This window comes from Phocoena sinus, chromosome 20 (assembly GCF_008692025.1).
Source record: "Phocoena sinus isolate mPhoSin1 chromosome 20, mPhoSin1.pri, whole genome shotgun sequence".
Classification (NCBI taxonomy): Eukaryota; Metazoa; Chordata; class Mammalia; order Artiodactyla; family Phocoenidae; genus Phocoena; species Phocoena sinus.
In genome coordinates this window covers 40,328,477-40,355,709 of record NC_045782.1, presented here as the reverse complement: position 1 = coordinate 40,355,709, position 27,233 = coordinate 40,328,477, and the positions used below count along the sequence as shown (strand labels likewise).

General features: G+C 50.4%; 1 protein-coding gene across 2 annotated transcripts; it reads left to right on the top strand.

Moving 5' to 3' along the window:
- The first annotated feature begins 992 nt into the window (after nucleotides 1-992).
- On the top strand, nucleotides 993-18,802 carry MEOX1 (mesenchyme homeobox 1). Of its 2 annotated transcripts, XM_032615487.1 has the most exons (3): nucleotides 993-1,461; nucleotides 15,713-15,885; nucleotides 17,053-18,802. In XM_032615487.1, exons 1-3 carry the CDS (start codon nucleotides 993-995, stop codon nucleotides 17,173-17,175), a joined length of 765 nt encoding a protein of 254 aa, XP_032471378.1. In that variant the 3' UTR covers nucleotides 17,176-18,802. The 2 variants fall into 2 exon arrangements, with proteins under 2 accessions (XP_032471378.1, XP_032471379.1); XM_032615488.1 differs by lacking the exon at nucleotides 15,713-15,885.
- Nucleotides 18,803-27,233: the final 8,431 nt, after the last annotated feature.

Genomic DNA, 27,233 nt, shown 5'->3' with positions numbered 1-27,233 from the left:
TTAAGTTACTGAGAAAGTGAGAATGTCACTTTGGGCCGAGAGAAATCTTTTTTTCCTGGGGTGTGTCTTTCTACTACAGACCATAGTGGGCCGCTGAGACTTGCAAAAAAAGATTTCTTTTAATCCACCTTCCTTTTTGCAAGCAGCAGTAGAAGGGCCTTTAAATCAAATGCAATCAGCGAACTTGTCTCTTGCGCTCATTCCCCACTTCACTCCCTGGAACTTGATGGATTCTGGATATGACTTAAGTCTTTTTCCAAATCCAAGACTTGGGGAATTTTGTTAACAGTGCAATAAAATAACTTCATAGTGTTACAGGAGAAACATTAAAGAAATTGTGTGTGTGCTGCTCTCTTTCCTTAAAAAAAAAAAAAAAAATACAGACAATGTTTCTTTAAAAGACTCCATCTGCAAATCCCATTAGATGTGCATATAAGGTTTCTGATGATTAATAGTTGCCTACTCGGGTTTTGGTTGGAGGGGATCGTGTGTGTGCTGGTTAACCCCTCCCTCTCCTCTCTCACATTTCACTTCAGAAATCTGTCACTCTCTCCCCTACCGAAGGATTTAAAAGTGTGTCTCAGCAGCCTGGACCAGCTCTTTGCAGGCATTTGCTGCGGGCTCCAAGACAAGCACTCATCAGCTGGTGCGTCTGGGCTGGGACAGTGAAAATGTTTAGTGTCATCGGCGACAAATACACGTACAGGGGACCCCACTAGGCAGGTTGGTGTGTCGGAGGGGGGGACCAGGAAGCCAGGAACGAAGTCCAACATAGGTGCGGGCACACGTACGTGTGGCCAGACACATGTGTGCGTAGCTGTAAGGAACAACGTTAGCTTTGGTTTTTGTTTTGGTTCCTGGGGTGAATTTTCTGTTGAACCTTTTTCCCTCCTGTTAAAAAAAATTTTTTTTTTTTGCATTTTTAACACTTTGAATATAAAAAGTGTAAGACTCCAGCCTTTGAAAGGACTGAGGCGTGCATCAGACAGCAGATGGATCCAGTGGCCAGCAGCTGCATGAGGGGCCCCCATCCCCCGGCCCCGGTCTGGGGCTGCCTTCGAAACCCTCACTCAGAAGGCAGTGGGGCCTCAGGCCTCCCCCACTACCCGCCAACCCCGTTCTCCTTCCACCAGAAACCAGACTTCCCAGGGACGGCAACAGCAGCGTACCCTGACTTCTCAGCCTCCTGCCTAGCAGCCACCCCACACAGCCTGCCCCGGGAGGAGCGCGGCTTCACTGAGCAGCACCCCGCCTTCCCACAACCTCCCGACTGGCACTTTCCTGTCTCAGAGGCCCGGCATAGGCTCAACCCGGGCCCAGCAGGGGGCTCCAAGGAGATGGGGGCCAGCAGCCCAGGCCTGGTGGACACCACGGGAGGCCCAGGCGAGGACTACGAGGTCCTTGGGCGCACTGCCAATGGGACGGAGAAGAAGTCAACCAGGCGGAAAAAGGAGAGTTCGGGTAAGTGCCTGAGGAACAGCTGACCGTTCCTTTGCTGTGTGACCTTGAGGAGGTTGCTTGCCCTCTCTGAGCCTAGGTATCCTGACCATGAATGCAGAACAATATGATCTAATCTACCCAAAGGCAGGAGACTTAGAACAGTTACTTTTGGGGTTGCTTCTACTCAGAGTTCTAAGATTCTCTGGTGACGGGGGCTATGTCTGTGTCCTCAGCTCTCCTGGGCCTTGGGAAGGATGTGCCGGCAAGAGAACGAAACAGGATCCACAAAGATTTGAAGGACATGTGGGACAGAGCCTCTGGGTACAGGCTGGCAAGGGCTGGAGAGGGGCTTTCCTGAACCAGGCTGCCTCTGGGTCACGCTTCTCCCCACCATGCCCCAGTCAGCTCCAAATGGTCCCAGAGCCCCAGGGCTTGCTCCCCAGGGGAGTCAGCTGAGACCAAGGCTCGGAGGGCGAGGACCAAGGCTGGGACCCCGGGCAGTCAAGTAGAACCAGGACTCCGTGTCTGCAGGAGTCTAGAGGGAGAGAAGCAGACATAGCGCAGGGACGCAAGAGGCAGGCAGTAAGAATTGGGGCAGACTGCCCATGAGGTATCGCCCTCTGCAGCTGGGCTGTGCCCAGGCCAAGGAGCAGCTCAGCATGCTAAGGTCTGGGTGACCCCCCCAAAAGGCCACTCCTCTGAGGAGCCCTCCTGAGGGATCGCCAGTCTTGGAGAAAGTCGGGGAGGCAGGCAGCAAAGGGTAAGCACTGGACCCCAGAGTGCAGGTAAAGCCCTGCTTGGCACTGGAGGAGCAGAGGCCAGATGATGGAGCTGACCTGCTTGTTCAGGTCCCAGCTAAAGTCCACCTGTTGTTTCCTCATTTCCCCGTGGGACTGCCCCGCACCCCCCCCCCCCAGCTTCTCTCACTGCCCATTCACCTTTTGTCTGGTTTCCTGTCCCCACCTTGCCCGGAACAAGACAGTGCCCTTGCCTCCTGCCCCCACTGCCCCGCTACGTCCTCCTGACGGCCGCCCTTGGGGCACATCTGTCTGTCTGAACCTACAGAAGACCTTTCATGGGGCTAACAAGGGGCAGGCAGCAAATGAGAGGACCGACTAACCAACGAGAACACTCTCTGCTTTGCTTTACGAAGCACTTTCAGAGTAGCAGATTTCCCGAGCATCTTTTTTTTGGCCAAGCATTGGCAGAGGTCCTGGGACTGCAGAGATGAATAAGGTGGTCTCACCCCCAAAGAGTTCAGACCGAGAGGGAGGAGAAGCCAGCAGATACCTTTCCGGCAGTGGATGTGCTGTGATCTAGGGGGTTCGAGGTGCTGCAGGAAACATACGATAAGTCTTCTGAGTCCCACAAGTTTTTGAGTTTGGTACAGCAGGTCTTGTCAGTGACTTGATTCTTTACACGTGGAAAAGGAGAGACTGAAAAGTCTGAGGGGATCTCTGCTAGCATGGAGTCAAAACAGAGTGACCCACTCATCTCGACGTACCCAGGACTTTTCTGGTTTTAGCATTGAAAGTCCATTGTCCCCGGGACATTTGGTCACCCTAGAAGAAAGCTCAAACCCCAGACTTCAGACCCCGAATCCCACACCCTTCAGTAGATTTCAAGCAGAATCCTCATTTTGAAATATCTGGTCTCCATGCTTGAAGAAGCCCCTCATTGTGCTCACAGTGGATGATAAAAACCACAGCCTTCCTGGCTACTAAATACAAGGGCCCTTTAAATCCCCAGCCAGTCAAACCCTGAACTATTCCTAAGCCTGGATGGAGATTTGCAGAGAATGGGGTACTTTCTGCTTCTCCTCTCCAATGAGCTGTCAGCCACTTGGCTCTGCGCCTGGTTGAAGAGCTCTCCCCTCCTTGGCGCCTGCCACTGTGGTTCCTCCATCTCTGCCCACATCCACCTTGGCTGCATCCAGCCACTTTCCAGGGACCTGTGAGCCAAGAGCCTTGGGAAGGCATGGGCAAAGCCAAGGGCTGGGCTTAGGCAAAAGCTCATTCCATGTTTCAGCAAGACCCAAATGCACCATCTTTCCTTTTGGCGAGTGGCCCATGGATGGCGCTGCTCACTTGCCAAGCAGCTGGCCACCCCAGATCACCCTCTTCATAGGGTCAGCCTCTGGTGGGGGGAGTTTCCCACCCAGGAGGGAGCCTGGGCTCTCCCTCGAGGTCCCCTCAGAAGCAGCAGCAGGAGTAGCAGTCGCACAGGACAGGGCACAGCCAGCTGACTCTCATTCATTCTCTGGGGTTCCAGACCCTCTCTGGTCAGCATGGAAACCTTTTTTGCATGGCTGCTTGCATCTTCCTTCAGAATGTAACTGAAGGGGAAGGAGGCAGGAAAGATCAGTGTTGTAAGAGCCTAAAGAAAAGGGAAAGCGATGGACAAGGCTCACAGCCAACTCCAGGAGTCTGGAGTTCAGTTCACGAGAGACAAACCCACGAGGACCCCCGCCCCACCCTACCGATCCTGAGCCACTGGTTGCATTCTCTATTTTCAATTTTGACATTCTGCTCATTGTGGACTTTTGTATTAATTTTGATTTTTTAAACCTTTGCGTTAAAATATTCTTTCTCTTGATTACTGAGGTTTTTGGCACCCCTTGCATTTTGCATTCATCGTGTCTCACGCACCTCACCCTGGCCCCTGCTAAGCCGTCTCTGGAAGGTTAACCAGCATTGCCCAGGAGTGTGTTTTCCATCGTGCTTCACAATCAGGCAGTCAGGTTGCAGGGTCGGCACTGCCACTTTTGGCTGCTTGACTCTGGGAAAGGTCTTAAATTCTTGGAGTCTCTGTTTCCCCAGCTGTAAAATGGGACTATAACAATATCACTCTCCATATGGAATCACTGTGAAGGTTAAATTCTGCGATCTGTGAGATTAACACTGTGTCTGGCACATGAGTTCGATAAATAGCAGCTATGAATGGTCTTAGGCCCATATTTCCAGAACCAGTCTTCAGAACATAGAATCTGATAAATAGCCCTATGTTACGGGCGACAGTGGAATTGAATATTTCAAATACGCTGTCTCAGAAGTTCCTGAGTCTGGGGTATAAGATGTGGGAATTTCTCGCAATCGTTGTTGGTCCTGAAATCCAGTTGCCATTCACTAGGAGCCTGGAGCTCAGAGATCTGCCAGAGAGGCTGGGGTAGGGGGTGAGTCACGCCTGGTAAATGTGTCCCACACTGGCTGGCCTGGCCAGGCGGATCCGGTAACAGAAAGTTACTGAAAGTTTGTTTCAAAAGGAACGTTCTCTGCTCTCTCCTCTTCTTCCTCTGCCAGTCCCAGCTGCTCCCCCATCACTCCCCATTACTGGAAGCGGAGCCGATTTGCTCAGGGAAATGGTCAGGAAAGCAGGGGTCCTCGGCTCCTACCCTGAGACTTTCTGTTGGTTCACAGCACAAAACTGATTTAGGAGACAGCTGCGATAGTAACTCATCCCAACGGCTCCCGCCCTGGGGCCAGGGGGTGTTAAAGACCCCTGCTGGCAAGGACAGCTGCAAGGCCACTCTTGTTTGCGCCCAATCTGTCGTTGCTACCGTGGTCGTCTTTAATTTATGGGAAGGATTTCGCGGTGATTTCCTGACGGGGTTCAAGGGAAGGTCGCGCGTGATCAGCCCGGCTACAGGTGAATCTGATCGCCCGCCTGGGAGAATCGCGGTGCCCCGGATCAGCTCAGCGCCGCTCGCCGACACTCACTCTGCCTTCATCAGACTCGCTTTGCCCCATCCTCCTGCAGCTCCAACACGAGTGCCTCCCAGGGCTCCTCCTTCCCCGATTTCTCCCCTGCAAGATCTGATGTCCACCTCCCCGTGCCCAGCTTACGCGCACTCTCAATTTCCCCTGAGGTTGAAAAACCCTCCACAGATGACCTCTTTCCCTGCTTATTTCCCGCTACAGGCCACCCCTCCCACCTCCATCTTCACTCACCTTGCCACGAAACCATACCAGTTTACTTGTCTTGCAAAGGCACCCCACATTTTCTCCCCATGCCCCCGCCCCCCGCATTTGCTCAGTTCTTCGCCTTGCCTCAAAGACCCTTCTCTTCCCGGGCTCTTCTGAAAGCCACCTACTCCAAGGACCCTCCCTTTCTTTCTTTCCTTCCTTCCTTCCTTCCTTCCTTCCTTCCTTCCTTCCTTCCTTCCTCCCTTCCTTCCTTCCTCCCTTCCTTCCTTCCTCCCTTCCTTCCTTCCATCCTTCTTTCCTTTATGACTCCACTTGTACCTAGCATCATTTTCAGTGAAAGTTACAGTTTAGAAGTTTCAAACTATAGTATCGCTAGAACCTGTGCTGATTTTATAAATACAGCTTGTAACTTCATAAAGGAGCTCCCCTGCGTTTTCTTACCTTTGAACATCTTGCATTTGAAATCTGCTTTTTTAAAAATTGTGGTCAAGAACACATAATGTAAGATTTACCATCATAACCATTTTTGACCGTGCAGTTCGGAAGCATTAACTATATGTTCACTGTTGTGCAACAGATCTCTAGATCTTTTTCATCTTATAAAAGGAAAACTCTATATCCGTTGAAAAACAACTCCCCTTTACCCTCTCCCCACGGGCCCTGGCACCCAGCATTCTACCCTCCGGTTTCTAAAAATTTGATTACTCTAGATACCTCATGTAAGTGGAATCGAGCAGTATCTGTCTTTTTGTGACCGGTTTAGCTCAGCACAACGTCCTCAAGGCTCATCCATGTTGTAGCACATGATAGGATGTCTTTATTTTTTTAAGGCTGAATAATATTCTATTGTATGTGTGTGCACGTTTTCTTCATCCATTCATCTGTCATTGGACACTTGGGTTGCTTCCACCTCTTGGCTATTATGAATAATTCTTCAATGAACATGGGTGTGCAAATATCTCTTTGAGATCCTGCTTTGAATTCTTTTGGATATATAACCAGAAGTAGGACTGCTAGATCAGGTGGTAATTCCATTCTTAATTTTTTGAGGAACCTCCATGCTGTTTTCCATAGCAGCTGTACTATTTTACAATCCCACCAACAGTGCACAGAGTTCCAATTTCTCCTTTCTCCATATCCTTGCCAACACTTGTTATTTTCAGGGGTTTTTTTGATAGTAGTCATGCTAGTAGGTATGAGGTGATACTTCATTGTGGTTTTGATTTGTATTTCCCTAATGATTGGTGGTGTTGAGCACCTTTTCATATGCTTATTGGCCATTTGTATATCTTCTTTGGAGAAATGTCTATTCAAGTCGTCTGTCCAGGTTTAAATTGGACTGTTTGATTTTTGTTGTTGACTTGCAGGAGTTCTTTGTATATTCTGGATATTAATCCCTTATCAGACGTATGGTCCACAAATATTTTCTCCCATTCCTTAGGTTGCCTTTTTATTCTGTTGATTGTTTCCTTTGCTACACAGAAATTTTTAAGTTTGTTGTAGTTTTGTCTATTTTTGCTTTTGTTGACTATGCTTTTTGTGTCATATCCAAGAAATCATCACCAAATCCAATGTCATGAAGATTTCCCTCCATGTTTTCTTCTAGGAGTTTTCTAGTTTTAGGTCTTACATTTTTATGCCTTTAATGCATTTCGAGTTAATTTTTACATATGGTGTAAGGTAAGGATCCAACTTTATTCGTTTGCCTGTGGAGATCCAGTTTTCCCAGCACCGTTTGTTGAAGACTGTGCCTTCCCCACTGTGTAGCCTTGGCACCTTTGTTGAAGATCATTTGACCATCTACGTGAGGGCTTATTTCTGGGCTCTCTATTCTGTTCCATTGATCTAAGTGTCTGTTTTTTGTGCCAGTACCATAATGATTTGATTACTATATCTTTGTAATATGTTTTGAAATCAGGAAGCCTGAGGCCTCCAGCTTTGTTTTTCTTTCTCAAGATTGTTTTGGCTATTCAGGGTTCTTTGAGATCCCATGTGAATTTTTGGATGATTTTTTTTTTCTATTCTTGCAAAGAAATGCCATTGGGATTTTGATAGGGATGGCATTGAATCTGAAGATCACTTTGAGTAATATGGACATTTTAACAATATTAAGTCTTTCGATCCATGAACACAGGATGTCTTTCCATTTATTTGTGCCTTTAATTTCTTTCAACAATGTTTTGTAATTTCCATTGTACAAGTCTTTTGCCTCCTTAGTTCAGTTTATTCCTATGTATCCTATCCTTTTTGATGCTATTATAAATGGGATTGTTATCTTAATTTCCCTTTTGGATTGTTCATGTATAGAAACACAAATGATTTGTGCATGTTGATTCTGTAACCTGCAACCTTGTTGAATTTATTTATTAGTTCTAAGAGGCTTTTGTGGAATCTTTAGGGTTTTCCACATACAAGATTATTTCATCTATAAACAGAGATTACTTTACTTCTTCCTTTCTGATTTAGGTGCCTTTTATTTCTTTTTCTTGCCTGAGTGCTCTGGCTAGGACTTCCAGTATTATATTGAATAGAAATGGTGCGAGTGGGCCTCCTTTCCCTAGTTTCTGATATTAGAGGAAACTATTTCCCTTTTTCACCACTGAGTATGATATTAGCTATGGGCTTTTCATATACGGCCTTTATTATATTGAGATAATTTCCTTCTACTCTTAGTTTGTTGAGTGTCCAAGAATCCTTTCATGACCTCTCTCCCCTCACACATGGAGCATACCTTGCTGACATCTCCATCTTAGAATCAAACCACAGTTGGCCCATATCCAGAGTTCTAGATGCATATAGCTGCCTTTGTCCTTAAAATTGAAGTGTCTAGAGGGCTGGGATGCTATCTGATTCACCTGTGCAGTCTCCCTAGCACCTACTGAAACATGTGTACACAGGAGAAGCTCATTCAATGTCTGGCCAATAGCCTCTAGTGCAGCCTGGCATTCACTCATTCATTCTCTCACTTTCTCTCTGAGAGTGGCTCCACCGCCTGGCATGAGGGTTTTCACCATGCGCGATGTGCTTCTGGAAAATGCATCAGGATTTTTACAGTCTCACTCACAAAAAAGTGTGCAGAGAGCCAGACTTCAGTCATAAAACCAGCCCAGGGTCAGGGTGAGTGCTGGGTCAGAAAGATGTATAATATTCACACGCAGGTTGGACTTGCAGGAATCCGCTACAGGGTACCAGGGTTGCATCCCAAGGACTCCCATGGCTGGAGCTGTTGTGGCTGAGCAAAAAGGGGACCCACCACGGCCAGGCAGTTAGGGGGGCTCACGGCTGGGCAACGAGAGGGCCCAGCTGCCACATGGACAAGTGACTGTGCTCTCCAGTCTAGAGGAAATGGTACCTTTTTCTGATTTGCAGAGCCGTCCCTATGGCCTTGCATCAGCCTTGCCAAGCACCCCTCAATGGCCTTGCTCCCTCTCTCTCCTCAGTGATAACCACGGATATGGGGAGTTGGGGGCATCTTAGTTTGCTTGGGCCGCCATAACAAATACCACAGACTGGGTAGCTTAAACAACAGACATTTATTTTCCCACAGTTCTGGAGGCTGGAAGTCAAAGATCAAGATGATGGCAGGTTTGGTTTCTGCCGAGGCTTTTCCCTTTGGCTGGTAGACAGCCGCCTTTTTTGTCATGTCTTCACGTGGCCTTTCCTCTGTGTGTGCACATCCCTGGTGGCCCTCTGTGTGTCCTAATCTCTTCTTATGAAGACACTAGTCAGATTGGATTAGGGCTCACCCTAACCGCCTCATTTTAATTTAATCCCCTCTTGAAAGACCCTATCTCAAAATACAGTCACATTCAGAAGTACTGGGGGTTAGAATTTCAACATATTAATTGGTGGGGGGGGACACAGTTCAGCCCATAAACAGAGGGTACAGGGACAAAGTTCTAGCAGCGGGACAAATGCTCCAGTCCTGGGTCCGTTGGCCACTAGCGTTTGCCCATTCAGACAGAGCGTTGCTTCTGGCCACAAGCAGATGCCCGCATTCTTATCTTACTCCCATCAAGAGAGAAGAAAAAAAGTGGAGACTGTTTTACTAATGAATCTCTAAAAAAGCAGGCTGTTGGACAGAGGAAGAAGGAAAGGAGGTAATAACAAAATAAATGGACAACCTCAGTTGAGTGTCGCCTGGGTCACAAACGTGACACCGAGTATCAGGCTGAGCGATCTCAAATCCACACTCACCCCTTTCTGAGGGGCAGGACTCGAGGCCCCTGCAGACCCCTGGGGCCAGCTTCCCCAGTGCCCACTCCACTCACGGAATCAGGGTGCTCTGGCCTCTGGCCAGGATTCCTCTCGCAGTCCCCACCCCCATTCCAGACTCTTCTATGTCATGTTATCCTTGAACTCAGTGGTGGAGAAGCAGTGTGAGCAGTGGGCCCTGGGTCTTGAAGCCTACGCTTCCTTCGGTGACAGCTGAGCATGACACCTGGAACTGATAAACACAAACAAAGCCCAGCGCTGCTCTCGCCTGCCCCAACCGTCTCAGAAACTTGCTGCTGTTCCAGCCTCTCATTTCCACCGCCCCCGTACCCCCTCCACTTCTCTGCTCCCCTCTTTCACGGTCCCCACACCCCATCTCCTCACCCAGTCCATTCCACTATCCCTCATCACTGCCCATCCTCACCCACCCCCCGCCACCTGGGACTCTCAGCAAAGACGACTCTAGCCCCAGGTATTCCCCTCCCTGAATCCCCCAGCCCCACTGCTGGGCTCCTCAAAGAGGCTGGGAGCCTCACCAGGTCTCTTCAGGCCCCCATGGGAGACAGAAAGGGCCCGGACATTGAGGTGGGTCGGGACCCAGAGAGAAAGTCAAGCCAGTCCCAGGAAGCCAGGGAGGTCTGGATGCAAACGCCCATCTGGTCTTGGGACTGGCTCCATCCAGGTCTTGTCTATTTTCAGGGCTTTGACTCCTCCCTCTGAAGTTGAAAGTATCAAAACTAACGAGCACATTAAAGGTCTGGTCTGTAGCCCAGGAAGCTGTAGACCCCATTTTCAGAGGATCTGCCAAGGGGAGTCCCAGGGAGGCAGACCTGGACCCAGACCCAGACGCCATCCCTGGAGCGAGCACAGCTCCATACTCATCACCCCTGCAGTGCAGTGTGACGTAGCCTGAACTGGTCCCAGGGGACTTCTGGCAAGCCATTTAGTCTCTGGGTCTTAATTTCCTCGTCTGTTCCATGGGCTAATGTGTACCTTACCTACCTCACAGGATAATTAAGAGGACCCAGTAGGAAGCAGCCTAACAGTCAGGAAATAGCTTCCTATAAAGGAAATCTGGGTTCTCAGCCCAATTCTGCTGCTAACTTGCTGTGTGTCTTTAAGCAAGTTTCTTACCTTCTCTAGGCTCACCTGTAAGATATAAAGGCCACATCAGATCATCTCTAAGTCCCCTTCCAGGTCTACTATTCTATGATTCTGTAGTACAGAGGAAAACCCCAAAGAAGTTTATCTCTGGGGGAAAGAAATCCATTGTCAATTGTCAACTGCAAAGTGCTACCCGAATATGGGGCTTGTGGCTGTCTATCTGGTCCCGGATAGAAATTTATGTTAACTGGCTGTTAGAGTTGGGGAGTAGGAATACAGGACTCCAAAAAGGCACGTTCCCCAAGGTCTATCTGAACCTCCCCGTAGTTCCGATAAAGCTGTCTGCTAACTTTAAGAAGGTCTGCCAAACGTGACAGCTACTTATGAAATAATTTACCTCGGATGGTGTAAAAGCTCATGGTGGAAACCGCAATCACACACACATCCTGTTTGCATTTCTCTGGGTGCTCCGGACCATTCTATCATGGCCCTGCTCCCTCTGAGGGTGTGCAGCGGGTGGGGCGGGGCCGGGGGTCTCCTCCTTAACCACAGAGGCAGCCAGCTGAGCACCGGCCTCCTCCCTCTGCAGTCCTGGAAGAGGCACCCACTGGCCCTGAGGAAGAATCAGGACCAGGAGGACTGACGTGGATTGTCACGCTGATCAGTGCTAGTTACTGCGCCTGGAAGCAATAGAGACACGGATTCAAGTACAAATGTGCAAAAGTAGTGGAGAAGGGAAAACAGTTAAAAGGCCAGACGTTGAAAAGGCATCCCTTTCACACAGCTCTGGAGATGTGGTGCCTTGAGATGCACTGTGTTTTATCTCCGCCTGTGTCATCTCTCCAGCATCATCTCCAGTAGAACCTCTTCCGGTGGTTCTCCAAAAGGAGCCTCAGCTGTGTGCCAGGCACTGTGCTAAGTGTTAACACACATTACCCATCTCGTTTTACCTTCTCAGAAGTCTTCCGATCACAGGGGGTGAGGCTATTCTGTTTTACAAATGAGGAAGCTGAAGCTCAGAGAACTTAAGGGACTTGCCCAAGGTCAGAGAGCCCTTTCTTGGAGCCAACTAAGGCTCAGGCTCTCCAAGAGGTCCTCAGAAATCTCTGCAAACACAACTCCCTTCCACGCAGCTCCAGGCTTGGGGTGCTGTGCATGTCAGAGGGAGAGAGAAATTCCCCAGCATAGCCCTGATCTTTGGGCTGAGGGCCTTGGGAAGGCTGCGGAGGGCCTTGGGACAGAACACACAACACACTGTTCCTTCCTGCTGACTGAAGGGTGTAACCTGGGGCCAAGACAAGAATCTTTGAAACTGGAAAGGACCTCAGATTCCAGGCCGGGGTTTCTCAACAGAAGAGGGAGTAGGGAGAGAAGAGAGTGCCAGGGTGGCGTATTAGAAAAGAACTCTGACAACAGCTCGCCCAGGGAAAGAAGGCCCAGCCCAATCCCATATTTCTACCCGTGGGGAAGCTGAGGCCAGAGAGGGGAGGGAGGCTCCCCAACAAAGGGATCAAACCATCTTGGGGGTAGCGTGCATAGGAACTGTGCGTGTGATCCAGAAGAATGGACACCCCCCCGCCAGAAACGGTATAAAAGTACTTATTTTTCTTTGTCTTTTCCTATCTTGATGAAAATGTTACCATTTTTTATACTATTGTAGAACAAAGAGAACCATAACTTCCACTTTCGTTTTCATAGCTAACTTGCCATACTTCTGACCCCTTTGTCATTTCTTTCTTTTTTTTTTTTTTTGCGGTACGCGGGCCTCTCACTGTTGTGGCCTCTCCGGTTGAGGAGCACAGGCTCCGGACGCGCAGGCCCAGCGGCCATGGCTCACGGGCCCAGCCGCTCCGCTGCATGTGGGATCTTCCCAGACCGGGGCATGAACTCGTGTCCCCTGCATCGGCAGGCGGACTCTCAACCACTGCACCACCAGGGGAGCCCTGTCATTTCTAACAGTGATCAAAGTTCTTACCCCTCTGGGAAGCTGATGAGGGACAAAGGTTCTTCCAGTGTCAGTTGCCACCCCCTCTAGCGGGTGTTGCCCCGAGGTTCACACAGGGGCTCAGACACTCAATTCCCAGCCCAGGCTCCTTTGTCTTATTTCTTCTTTCCCATCCTGAGGCCCCAGTGCCTAAATCAGGATACTAAGAGGTGAGAGAGGACAGTGGATAGGGAGGGGTTTGGCCTGGTTGACAATGGTCAGCTGCCCCCATAACCAGTCCAAGACCAGCTCCAAAGGTCTCCTCCCTTTATCTCCCTTCTTCTGTCTAGGAAGGATTATGTGCAGAACTCTGTGTATGTGGGGGGGGGGGGGGTATTTGGGGGGTTTCCATAGGGAACCTGTGCACACCTCAGCAGGCCTGGGAGAAGGGGAGGGTGGGTGTGGGCATCAATCCAGGGCCCACAGGAGCCCTGGAGGTGGAGACGAGCAGAACTGCGATGGTCCAGGTCCAGCTGCCAGCCAGCCGACGCAAGATGGAGAACCTGACGCCAGGGTTGATGGCCAAGGCTCTAGTCAGGTGGATCTGGATTCGAATCTCGGTTCTGCGGCCCAAAAAGCTGCCTGGCACACTGGGCAAGTTCCCGGGCCTCTCTGAGGCTGCTTCTGCCTCTATCTACTGAGAAGGATTTAGCAAACATTTAGCAAGAACCTCCTAAGTGCCAGGTACAGTAGCAAGTGAGAAAAAGCAGTTACATCCCTGGGGAGAGAGCGCTATTAATCAAATTATCACACAAATCCACACGACAAAGCTAAAGGGATAATACTACTACCTACTCCTACGTGTGGTGTATGGGGAGGATTAAAGCAGTGACTGCGTTTTAGCACGTGGAAGCCTTTAAGAAACAGTAGCTATTACCCCAGCCCCTCAGATGGCGTCTCAAGGAATTGAAGAATCGGAAGAATACTTTATATTTGTCCACAGCTTTAGAGTTTTAAAAGCATTTTCCACACACAGCAGCTTGTCCAAGCTTCCCAAAACCTCTGGGAGGTAGATTTCTGGATGAGAAGCCCAGAGAGGTTAAGCGACTTCCCCAGAGGCTCCAGCAAGAAGATCCAGGATTCAAACGTCGGGGCAAGTCCTCTGGGTTTAACACCCCCGCTGCTGCGAAAGCTTAGAGCTGGGACATACTGAGCTCCAGGACAGGAGCGGATGGGAAACAATCCAGGTTTCCCAGCCTCGCTCTGGGCGCGCAGGCGAGGATGTGCTCCGGAATGGGCGTCCCTCCGCGGCGTGACTGTGCCCGCCCCTCCCTCCCGGGCTCCCGCCAGCCAAGGCTGAAGACTCCTGGGGGACCCCAGCCAGGCGGCGCGTCCTTCCCCGCCAGCCCCGGCTCTGCTTCCGGAGGGGTCTGGGCAGACAGCCCGGCAGGAGAACTCGCCCCCTTCCTTCCCGCCCCCGGGCGCGCCTGGCAGGCGGCCCACCCGGATCCGGCACGGGCAGCCGAGCATCGTGGTTGCGGGGACCCCCGGTGGCGGCACCCGGGCGGCGGACCCTCCTTCGCCACTTCTGCTTCCCGGGGGACGTCGGGAGGGGACGGGCGGCTCCCCCTTCTATCCGGCTCCCGGAGGCGTGGCGCGGGGGCGGAGGACGCGCAGACAGAAGTGCAAGGGGGACTGCGTGGAAAGCGCTAGAAAGAACCGGCGGGCTGACGTTCCCATCGGGAACGTGGAGTGGACGAGGGGGCTCCACATCCCCGTCCCGCTCGGCAATCTGGCCGCTTGGCCGGGCTGCCTGTATGTACAAGGGCAATGAAGTGAAAGACTTCTAACTTTTAAAAGCGCTGCAGTAAAACGTGCTTCCTGGAGCCCTTCCCGGGCCACGTGGCACGCGTTGTGTAGGTGTGTCGGTCTGCTTCCTGTGTGCTTCTCCATCCACCACCGCCCCTTCCCCTGTTCAGATCACGATACAGTCCTTTCTGGGTGCACAGTACTTTACAGTTTGTAAAGCCTTCCTACATATATTTCATTGGAACACTGTGTGAGTCAGACTGCCTGAGTTGGATTCCTGTCCCCACCACTCACTGGCCAGATGAACTGGATGAACTTGGACAACTTGCTTCACTTCTCTGTGCTTAGTTTTCTGGTCTATAAAATGAGTCTCATCCTAGAACTCGCCAGGCTGAATTAAGGATTAAGTGGCTGATGCATGTAAGGTGCTTGATTCCTGTACCCGTTACCAGCTATGGTTGAGCCCCTGCCCTGTCGAACTCAGAGCCTTCTTCGTAAATGAACTTACCAGACCTGGCCCCTCCTGGTGTCAGAGCGTTGGGGGGCAGCGGGAGAAACTTAAGGCAGCACTTCTCAATATACGCGTGCACACGCCTCCCCTGGGAATCTGGCTGAAATGCGGGCTCCGATTCAGTAGGTCTGAGGATGGAGTGAGGTGGAGCTCCTGCAAGTCTGACAGCTCCCTGGCCACACTACTGCTGCCACCAGGCACCTCTGAGTAGCCAGGTCTTAGAGCAGAGGTTTGTAACCATGACCATGTGTCAGACTCATCGAAGGCTTGTTAAAACAGATCACTGGGAAAAACAAAAACCAAAAAAACAGATCGCTGGGCCCCACTCCCGTAGTTTCTGATTCAGCAGGTGTGCGGTGAGGCCCAAGGATCTGCATCTCTAACAAGTTCCTAGGTGATGTTTCTGTCGTTGAGGACAGAGAACCTCAGTTTTAGAGCATCCTGCCCCACAAGCTTACAGCCACTGCTAATGTCAAGCTGTGGGTAGGTGGGGACTGAGGTGGGGTGGAGATCATTAAAACAGCCAAGGGCAGTTTCTTGTGCTTTGGGAATTAAAAACAGTTGTGGGGGAGGTGTGCCTGAGGTTGATATCCAAAAATCTTTCCAGTTCTCTGGGGGTGAAGACGCTAGAATGAATGATAAAGGGACACCGTGGGTTCTTTCTCAGCATCCTTTCAAAATAAGAGCAACAGGGAAACGCTGCCCCGCTTCTGCTTGAGGACAAAAAGAAAGGGAACCAAGGCCCTTGCGGCTCACTTCCTCCTGTTTGGGGCCCTCTCTCCCCAGACAACCAGGAGAACCGAGGGAAGCCAGAGGGCAGCAGCAAGGCCCGCAAGGAGCGGACGGCCTTCACCAAGGAGCAGCTGCGGGAGCTCGAGGCCGAGTTTGCTCATCACAACTACCTGACCCGGCTCCGGAGATACGAGATAGCCGTAAACCTGGACCTCTCCGAGCGGCAGGTGCCCCTCCTCTTCTGGCCATCCCTCCTTTCCTGTGCTCTGTCATACCCCTCTCTTCCCCCGCTTCTCCCAGAACCTCCTTCGTCTTCTCCCTCTGCCCCAGTCCAGTGGTCCTCAACTCTGGCTGTACCTGACAATCACCTGCGGAGATTCTAATAACACCAGTGCCTGGGCTCCACCCGCTAGAGATTGTTTTCATTGGTCTGAGGTGAAGTCCAGGCATCAGAATTCATCGAAGGTCCCCGAGGTGATTCTCACATGCAACCAGGGTCGAAACCTCTGATCTGGTTATCCCTAGACTTGAGTGTGCAGTGGAATTATCCAGGCCCTGTTTAAAACGCAGCTTCCGGAGCTCCACAGAGCGATTTTCCAGTAATAATGAGTGGGGCCAGGAATCTGCATTTCTAGTAAGTTCTCCAGGTGATTTGGATTTGCAGCTGGTTCCTGGACACACTCTGAGAAAAGCTTCCTAGCCCTTTGTTTTGGGCTTTCTCTCAGAGCATTCCATCCATACCCGTGCTCTGACATGGAATAAAATATTATTATTATTATCATCGATTGCAGCTTTCAGTTGAGAGAGCATCTGCCAAAATGCTGGATTTAGAATCAGAGGACTTAGATTCAGATCCCGCCTCTACCCTTTCGTAGCCCTGAGACCTCTGGGACATGTCTTCTCCTAACCTCTCTTGGTCTCCATCTGTAAGGCAGTGTCATAACGCCACCCTGCAGTTTTACCTGCAGGTAAATGCTGAAGCTCAGATGAGAAAATGTCCAGACCAGACCTATCTAAGCTGAAAAGTGCTTTATAAATGTGCCTAAGGGTGAGGTTGGTGATCCTGTGTTCCCAGATGCTTGGGTAATAGAAGCTACAGGGAGAGGGTGTTGGCACAGGAGGGGAGGGGCTTGTGAAAGGGGGTGGGGCCAGTGTGACTTTTAGAACTGGTTCTTCTGTCGGGCTTTCTTTATCTGGAGACATAAGACAAGCCTCTGGGCTGATTGGTGGGTCTTCCCTTTCAATTCCTGGAGCCTTTGGAGGCGTGGGGAGGGGCAAGCAGAATTTGGAGCTGGGGGGTCCCCAGAGCTGCACCCCAGGTAGCTTCAGCATCAATATGAGGAAATGGTCACACCTGCCGTGAAGCGACCAGGCTCCTCTGCTTCCTTCATCAGGTCAAAGTGTGGTTCCAGAACCGAAGGATGAAGTGGAAGCGCGTGAAGGGGGGTCAGCCCATCTCCCCACATGGGCAGGACCCCGAGGATGGGGACTCTGCCGCCTCTCCAAGTTCAGAGTGAAATTCTCCAGGGAGAAAAAAAAGACTGAGGACTGAGCCCCATACCAACTACCCCCACCCCAATCCTACCTTCACCTTCTCCCACCCACCCAGGGCAGCCTCTCCACATCTCGCAGTGACTCTTGGATAGGAAGCTGCCCAGGGTTCCCGGGAGCCTTGAAGTTTCCCAGAAAGCTCTGTCCAGCATTGCTCTATCTTAGCAGCCCCTTCCCCAGGGCCTTTGCTTCTCACATTTCTCATGGAGTCAGTCATACAGCAGCCAGAATGGACCCTAGTGAATCCCGGGAATAGCTCCAGGGACACTGTTTCTCGGAGTCTCAGCTGCCACTCATGAACACAGATGCCCCCAAAGAAAGGAAAGGAGACACACACACCCTAGACCACCCTTCCTTTCTGGGCTCTATATCTGAGGCTTTGGGGGACCTCAAAGGTCCCAAAACCCGAGGGGAAATCAATGTGAGGAAGTTGAGGTCAGAAACTTAGCTGCTACAAATCAGAAGCCATCCCTGGATCCAAATTTGCTGGTGAAATGGGAAAGTTCATGATCACTAGCTAGAAGCAGTCAGCCAGCAGAACAGCCTGGTGTAGGTCTCTGTGGTCCCCACGCAGGCCTTTCACGCTGGCTTGACTGGGTTAGGAGCATGGACCCAGGACAGCACCTGCTTCTTCAAAATCAATTCAGGGATACACGCAGGACAGTTGAGCAGGATCCCCAGAACACCGGAACAGCTATTCCTTTTAAATCTATAATTTCTGGATTGAAAACCTATCCAGATGCTCACATTATTGGGGTGAGGGCTGGAGAGGGTCCCCTATATTCTACGAATGAAGTGATCACTTCATGAAGTGATTGAGGTAAAGGCTGCTGGGTGAGGACCTAGAAATGTGGAACCCTGTTAAGAAAGTTTCTCCAGCTGCAATGTCCTGTGCTTTCAAAGAACTCTGACCGCAAATAAGGACCAAAAAAAGTCCCCCTATCTCCATGGGATGCATCTGAGGCCATCCAATGTGTTCCACAAATGTTGTTATGACCGGAAGAGCTGCCACGTTTATGTGTGTGGACTGCCCAGATGCCCTGGGACTGTTGGCCAAACAACCTGGGGTGACTGACGCCTTGAGAGAGACCCCCTGCTTGCCTCAGTGCTCTGTCGCCCAACACCACCTGGTGTTGCAGAGGGAGGTCAGTAAGAGTTTGGAGCTCTTGTATGTAGATGTAATCATTCACGTGTAAAAAAAAAAAAAAAAAACTCACCTCCCCATCCCCGAAAGGACAGACGCTGTGGAAAATGATTGCCAAATGGCTGGTTAGAGCGTGTGTAATTTTTTCTAAAGCATACTTCATCTATTTTCTTTAGATTACATCAAGTTAACTGTGTAAGGTCAATTCACTTAGTAAGAAAACTCTTCGAGAAATAAAATCAATAAGAAAAAGCCAGGCTCCTCGCAGAACTTTTTCCTGGCAGAGCTAAGAACCACAGCTCTGTGCGCAGTCCTCTGACGCTCATGTGATGATTGGCCAGACAAGGTCTAGAAGCAACGAAGAAATGGAAGAAATCCTCTGGACCAAGGTATCCCTTGGTTCCTCCAAAGGTGGCGGTGCAAATGTAATTGATGTAAAAGAAAAAAGCATCTTGTCTTCCTTGCAACTGTGTAGTCTGCATTTCCCATTGAAAAATTTTAGCTTTCAGTTTCTCTAACCCATGGCTTATCAAATAGACAGTGTTCCGTAAACAAAAGATGAACTCTTTTGTTAATAAAGGAATCTTGACCATAAACTAACCAACCCTAATTTTTAAATTCAAAGTTTGAAGATTTTTGTTTTTCAGGGTACAACAATATACACCAACGGTAATAAAAAAAAAATGACACAAGAAAAAATGTCCTCAATTCTGTGTCTTTTTAATGAAAAGAGATTTGTCTCACCAAGATGTCAGCCATGGACGAAAGAAGACTGGCTAGAGAGGAGGGGAGGGAGGGACCTCGGAGAAGAGACCTGGCCAGGATTTGGCATTGAGGCAGTCTGGGCCTGGTGTTGGCGGTGACCAGAAATGATACCATCAGGAACTGGCAGAGGAAAGCAGACCCACCAAAATCAAGGTGCCAAAGGGAAGGTTCAGGTTCAAAGCCAAGCAGAGCAGACATCCTCAGGCACTCCAACACTCCCTCCTAACTCAATTCCTGTGGCTTCGGAGGACATCAACCTCTCTTGGTTTTCTTGTGTGTCTAGAATGTTCCTTCTCTGTCTCCCAAGCAGACTTAATCTCCCTTTCGCAATGCTTTTGCCCCCACTGGTGGTTCCCAAGTTTTCCACTTTCTGCCCACCACCCTCTTCTCCTCTTCTTGCCCTCCCCAGACAATCCCATCCACCTACATTTATAAAGTGTTTACTCTGTGTCTGACACTGTTCTAAGCGCTCTACGTGGACGAACTAAGTTACTTCCCTTAACAGTCCTAAGAGGCAGTACTGCTATTCCTGCCTTACAGATAAGCTAAGCAAAACAGAGAGAAGGTGAGTAAATCCCCAAGGTTTTATAGCCCATTAGTGGTTGTCATAGGTCATATGGTTGGGCCCAACGATTTTCTTTTCTCTCCACTAGATGAATACTGCTCCCCGACCGTTGTCATATGCTGTACCTCCGGTGGGAGGAGTGTATGTCCCCATCTGGCTGACTTCAGACTTGCCCATGTGACCTGCTTCGGCCAATAGAATGTGAGCAAATGCACCGAGTGCCCTGTCTATGCAGAAGTTTTAGGGTCATCTCATGGCTCTGCCATCGCTCTTTTCCTTCTGCACGAGGCTGGGCTGAGACGGGGGTTCCACCATCACCCTGGGTTCCAGAATGAGAAAGACGTGGAGCAAAGCCAAAGCTAGCTCCCAATTTTCATCTATGTCAGTGAGGATATAACAGCTCACTGTTGTAAGCCACTGGGATTTGGGGGTCATTTGTCACTGCTGCACCACTTTGTGGAAACTGACCGCTCCAGTGATGACACTGGGATTTGCATCCCAGCGTGCTGGTACCAGACCAACATTCCCCTACCCCTGATGTGGGAGCTTAAAGTTTCATACTCTGCTGCCTACTGCCCTTTGCCACCTAAATGGCTACAGGCACGTCAAACTCAAAATATCTGAAGGGGAAACCTCCATTCCCCAGCTTAGGCTAGCTCCTCCGCCTGCATTCTGAATCATCTATTTTAGTTGGCGACACCACAACCTACCCGTTCACTCATGCTAGAAACCTGGGACACATCCTTGATACTACCTAGCTGCTTTGCAGAACCAGTCGGTTACCTGGTCCTGTTCATTTCACTTAACTCGTAGGTATCTCTCACACCCACGCGTGCTTTGTCTTCGAACCACCATTGCCTTTGCTCAGGCTGTCAACATCTCACAGTTGAATTAGAACCTCTAACAGCTCTCAAAGTCCATCCCCTACAGCAATCACACACACACAAATTCAACCTTGTCACCCGATTTAAAACCTATCAATGGCTTCCTATCACCTACAAAATAAAGTTCGAAACCCTTTATACGCCTCCAGGTTCCCCATGCTCTGGCCCTTGCCTAACTCTACAACCTCGTCACACCAACCCCTGCCACAAAACCCAGCAATACCAAGCCACTGGCCCTTCCATATACAGATACCACGTGATTTCTTACCTACATTCCCTTCTGTTTGGAAAGATCTCCCAGACCTGGACCTGCCCCCCAAGCACTTAGGCATTCTACTGGCACTTAAAGGGACGACTTGAAAGGCACACAGAGGAAGTTTTAATGGGTCAGTGTGGCCCCGTTTTCAACAGGAGGCCGATGCCTGACATCAGGCAGCAACATTATCCACTTTCTAAAGTCAATAGAAGAAAATCTCTTTCAATATGAGAATTTTAATTTCTCCAATAATAGTTAATAAATCCTTGGAGGAGAGTCTGATAATGAAATTAAAGGTGCACGTACATATCAGCCAAGTTTTCTGGTTTCTTTTGAAGAGTCCCTGACTCTTCCCACTCTTCAGTGTTGGCATTTGACGGAACAGTGCTAGGTCAACAGTAGCTGGGACCAACTGCTCCTCAAGCTGGTAAAAATCTTCTGCTTTTTCTCGGGTGCAAAGCTGTGCGAGGGAAGCAAGCCCACTCACTGGCGACTCCCTGATGGGAACCAGTGACTGTGATCAGAGATGGTGGCTTGGTAGGAATCCAAACAGCCAAGAATTCTCCGACAGTAACTTTTCAGTAATGGGTTTCTCCATCCTTCAGAGAGCGTTGAGGACAAGCAAGTATGTAGCTGCCCTTTGGAGAGAGGGAGAGAGGGGAAAGTAAGACGAAGTATGCAGAGAATCCATTTCCAAATGCAAGGGCCTGGAAGGACTCAGGGCTTCAGAAGTCTACCCCCTTGCCTGGGCCAAACCCTGTGGTGGATGCATGTGTAACAGCTCTTCTATTCAAAAAGGAGAATCAGTGTCAGGCAGGAATCCACTCTTTCCTGTCTGGACCCCCAAAGTGCCACAGCTCCAATAACCAAGAAAACCCATGGTGGATGGCTTTCTTTCCTTCCATTGAGTAGAAACGTTTTCCACTGAGAGCTATATATTCTTCAGCCAAGTAGAAGGGCCTGTGCCAGGTAATCCCATACAACTACCAACATAGCAATTACAAGTGGTGTCCTCTCTTAGCCACCATGGCATTAGGCTCTCACCACGTTCCTTCTCTCACGGGTTGTGCCTTCTCAGTCCCATTTGCTACAAACCATGAATAAACCTTCAAAAAGTATCTCATATCCATGCCCTTCTCTGATGCCACCATCAACCCTGCCCACTACTATCCTTTGATCTTTGTCTTCTCACCTTATGTGTGTTCCTTTATGGCTGTTACCACAATTTATAGTTCTTTTATTTGTTGTTTGCTTATTCATTTGTGGTCTGTGTTCCAAGCTGGAGGGAAGAAAATGAATTATGGTTCTCTGACCATTTTATTCCCAGCTACTAGCATGACGCCTGGAATATAATAAATGTTCAATAGATAGTTATTGCATGGATGGATGGATGCAGGGATGGATGGATAGATGGATGGATGGACAGATGGATAGATGTATGTATGTATGTACGGATGAATGGATGGATGGATGGACAGATGGATGGACAGATGGTTAGATGATGGATGATGGAGAGATAGATGGATGGCCAGATGGATGGATGGATGGGGGAATTGTTAAATTAGTGGTGTCAATTGGCTTCTCAGCTCACAGTTGCCCATTGCTGGCCACGCAGACCACATAGGGGAATCTCTGGCCAAGATGCTGGTTAAACTGGCTGGCTTGATGCAGTCCAGGCCTTTACTGCCCACCAAGTTTGGCAGGCCATGCCCTTGCCAAAAAAGAGGGCATCGGACACCCACCCTGTTTCTGTGGCTCAGGGAAACTGTCTCTGATTCTAGCCACAGGACCAAACCAAGATCCTCTGTCACTCCCCACCTCACAGCCCTGGGCCCTGAGGTCTAAAAGAGCCGCTTCCTTTGACCTGCAGTGGACAAAAAATTAGTGTCCAGGGTCGACCACCGACAAGAGCAAGACTCAGAGGTAAACCTGATAAAAGCTTTGTGAGATCCTCTTTCAAGCCTCTAAGGGTGATGCTGAATAGCTCAAAGGTGACATCAGGGTCAGTACTAATATGCGACTGAACGGGAAGAGACATGACCTAACTCGTCTCTCACCATGGGCCTGGCTGCGAGAGCTTCTCTTTCTTTATTAATATCCTAATTGGTGCTGCTGGCTCAGGACTCCACCCCGTCCCCAGGGCTAGGGCCCACGGCTGGGCTGAACTCCAGCGTTACTGGGAAGGGCACAGGCTTAGCCAGGTCTGAGAGCCCCTGTGAAGGGCGTCCACTACCCAGCCTGTGCTCATCTTGCCCAGAGCCCGATGCTTGGTTTTCTCTCCGATCCAGCAGATTTACCATACTTTGAGAAAATCCAGTAGGACAATTTTAAATCTCTAAAGAATTCTTGATGGTACCAAAGAAAAAATGGCTGCAGCCTTTCCCAGCACCTGTAAAGGTTGGTTTTGTTTGTATTTTTTAAAAGGATTTAAAACCAGTTTTCCAGGAACACAAATCCTTTCGAAGGCACCCAGCACACCTGACTAGGGAGCTGCAGGTCTGTGTCTGAGCTGGCCGGCCGCCTGTATCGTGGGACCAGGCTTTCTTCGGGTTGTTTTCTCCTAATATGCTCTGCATTGCAGGAGGAGAAATCCCTTATTCCTTATAACCTTCCTTCCCCCACCTCCACCTCCCCCCCCCAACACACACACACACACACACACACACACACCATGTTCTAGACAGAGTTTTCTTCTCCTTCTACAGGGAGGCTGCAGTGTAGCAACAACAAAAGCACAGAGCAAGAAGGAGGCCTGGGTTTTAGGATCTGCCGTCCTACTCATTTGCTGTGTGACTTTAAGCAAGCCACTTACGCTCTGTGGGCCAATTTCCAGGTGTGAAAAAAAAAAAGCAACCTTATACCTTGCTCTGCTTTGAGTATAAAAGATACGCAGACACCCTGGGCAGAATGTTTTCAAAGCACCAAGCTGTCCAGATAAGAAGCACTGCTGTGGGGCAGTAGGGGATAGTGATCAAGGTCAAGTGTTTTCAGGATTCTGGGGCTAGATCTGCTTCTGATACGTTAGCCCAGAACAGAACCCCTGCCCACTGCCACACTATGGCCTCACACCACAGCCCCCAAGAGAACCTCCTATGATAGCGATTTAGTTATGAAAGCTTCCTTACCCCTATACCGCCCCCAACACATACCCTCCACGGGAGGCATCTATCAGACCTTGACCCAGTAACCTGGCACCTGGGGTGGAGCAGCCTCTTCAGAGGTGTCCCTGGAGGGAATTAGAAAGTGGACGCCCAGGCCCCTGCTGAACGGTGTTCTCCTGGGAAGTGGCTCTCGGCCCCATAAGTCCTCTCTCGCCAGCCCACTCTCCCTTCCTTCTGTCTTCCTTGGCACTGCCCCCCAGGACCCCACTTTCCCTCCCCAGAATGTCCAACCCATGGAAACTCTAGAGCAGGAAAAACCAGACACAACTGCCTCTTCCCAGCAGCCTGCCTGGCCTTCTCCCCTCCATAAAGGAGACCAAGGGCTAAGGGCTTTTCTTATGGGAGAGGGTGGGAGGGCTCCTGTCCCCTTAAAATGCCTTTTCATCCTCAGTCACCACCTCTTCAATGGTTTCCTCACCCATCTTGTCCCTGAAAGGCCTGAGGATAAGCTTCTCTAGAGCCCTGGGGCACCTGGGAGGACTGGCGGGAGGGTGGGAGTGCTGCGGACGCTGAGGCCTGCGAGGCTGGGGGACCCTTCAGCCAGGACCAGGTTCTTTCTGCTCAAGAATCCGTGGCCCTTCTGTGGGCTGCAGCTCAGGACGCGGCGCCTTCATCCCCCAGATCCCCTCTGAGCGTGCCCCCTGTCGGATCTCTGTGGAGCAGATGCCAGGGTGTGGAGGCAGACACAATGGCCCTCTTTGTGGGGGGATCTGAGCCGGCAGGCAGGGGAGGAAATCAGACAGCGCTCCTGACAGCGGGCTCTGTCTGGGGTGTCTGTGAAATATGGGCCAGAGGGGCTCCTTCCCGAGACCAGTTCAAGGCTGCCGAACACCCCCAAGCCCGCTTTCGGCAAGGCCACTGCCTGTTTGGAGAGAAATGATATACGACACCCAGCTTCCTTCCCTCCTCCCCTGAGGGGCTTAAGGGAGCTCACAGTCTCTCCTGGGAGGTGTGGATGGACATGCATGTGTGTACACACACGTGCACGGGTGTGTGTATACGTGTGTGTGTGGCTGCATAAGTGTGCATTGTGTGTATGTTTTCTGTGTGTGTGCGTGTATGTGTCTGCTCATTCCATGGCCAGAGGAGAGAGTTCAAAATGCTGGGCCTCCACAAAAAAACAGCCAAAAAAAGTGCTGGCCAAGATGGCCCCCTTTAGCCGGCCTGATTTCGCCCAGACCGGGAGGAGGGCCCTTAGGACCCAGAGGCTGAGCAAGCTTAAAGAGAGTCGTGCTGTGAGGAGAAGGGCAGGCGTCTTGCTGAGCCCCTGCCCCCTGATTTCATCCTCCAAGTAACCACCTCAGTATAGGAACTGTTTTCAAGATGAGCACAGCACCCGCCTCACGGAGGCTCCAGGAAGGCTCCCAAGCCAGCCACAGCCTGCAGGGTCTCCAGTGGCCCATTGAACCATTTGTCTTCAGGGGAGGAAATGGGAGGATGTCCCCACCCACCCACCTCCTCCATGGCCAGCCAGGCCTCCATATCTGGGCTGCAGCTGGCTGCTGAGCTGCCCTTACAGGCTAGCTCTCTGTAAATGACAAGAAGACAGAGAGCTGTCAGCAGAGGGCTCTGAAAGTCACCACAACTCCTCAGCCAGCTGGGAGCCATAAAAAAGCAGCCTCAGGGGCTTCCCTGGTGGCACGGCGGTTAAGAAGCCGCCTGCCAATGCAGGGGACACGGGTTCGAGCCCTGCTCCGGGAAGATCCCACATGCTGCGGAGCAACCAAGCCCGTGCGTCACAACTACTGAAGCCCACACGTTCTAGGACCCACGTGCCGCAACTACTAAGCCCACGTACTGCATCTACTGAAGCCCGTGTGCCTAGAGCCCGTGCTCTGCAACAAGAGAAGCCGCCACTCACTGCAACTAGAGAAAGCCTGTGCGCAGCAATGAAAACCCGACGCAGCCATAGATAAATAAATAAATAAGTTCATTACAAAAAAAAAAGAGCAGCCTCAGTTTCCCCATCCTGTAAACTGGGGCCAAGGGCAAAGGGCAACCCTGCCCTCTGAAAGGTCTGCTGGGAGAATTAAAGAATATAAGGTGTGGAAATATTCAGTAAATTCCAAAGGTCTGTCCAAATGATGGTGACTAATTTATACCCAACAAATGTCTACCAGCTGTGGGCTACAGGTGTCCCTGGGATGGGGGCTGTGAGAGAATAAGAAAGATGGTATATTTTACATCAGAGCCAGTGAAGTCTCTTCACTGTTGCTGCCTGTTGAGGTGGGTGGGGGATCTTATGCCCATCGTGCAGATGAGCAAACCGAAGTTCTGATTGTTGGAGGAACTCGCCCAAGGTCACAGATCTACTCTGTGTTGGAAAAGATGGCACCTGGCCTTGTGTCATTTGGGCTGTTGTGTGGGACTCATTCTAGAGGCTTCTCTGGTAAGCCAACCTGGTCAGTGAAGCTGGCCACGACCTGAGATGGGGAATGCAACAGGCGTGAAATCATATGCAGGGAGCCCAGGGCTCAAATTCATTACTGTCATGTCCCAGTCGATTTCTGAGACTTGAGAACTTCCCTTCCCCGTCTGCCAAGGAGCTAGGCCTTCAAAGCAAGACCCCACGTTTGCCTACTCTGCCATCCTGCCCCTTCTGTCCTCAGGTTGCCTGGAGCCTCACCCAGGAAGAACCCAGATGGCTAGGTGACACAGGAAGGTGATGTAGTGAAGAGAATCTGACCTTCAGAGTCAAACACACCTGGTCTGAATCCTGGCTCCGCCTCTTTCTGGTGTGGGAGCTTGGCCAAGCCATGGTTTCTAAGCCTCAGTTTCCCCATCTGAGATGAGACTTATCCGTGGCTCTGAGCTGCTGAGAAAATTAAATGAGCTAATATGTGGAAAAGGGCCAGCTTAGTCAGTGCTTAGGGGGGATGGATTGCCTTTCTCTTTCCCCAGGGAAAAAGTGACAAAAGAGAGACAAGATGAAGTGAGTCCAGGGTAGGAGGAAGGTGAGACCTCATGGGCTCTGCCAACCAAGGGGAGAGGGCTAGAGAAAGGAAAAGGAGTGATGCTTCAGTGAGATGAGCCTAGAAAAATGGCAGAGAAGACTTCTGGCTAGGGCTGTGAGTCACCGGGAGAAACAGAGACTATGTGTTTCCTCCCTATTGGAGGAATCCTATGAACAAACACCACCATAGGGCAGAGTTGACAAGACCTTGGAGACCAGTTCATCCAGTTCCTTTGATCCACAGGGAAACTGAGGCCCAGAGAGAAGGGACTGGTTCAGGGTCATACAAGGCATTC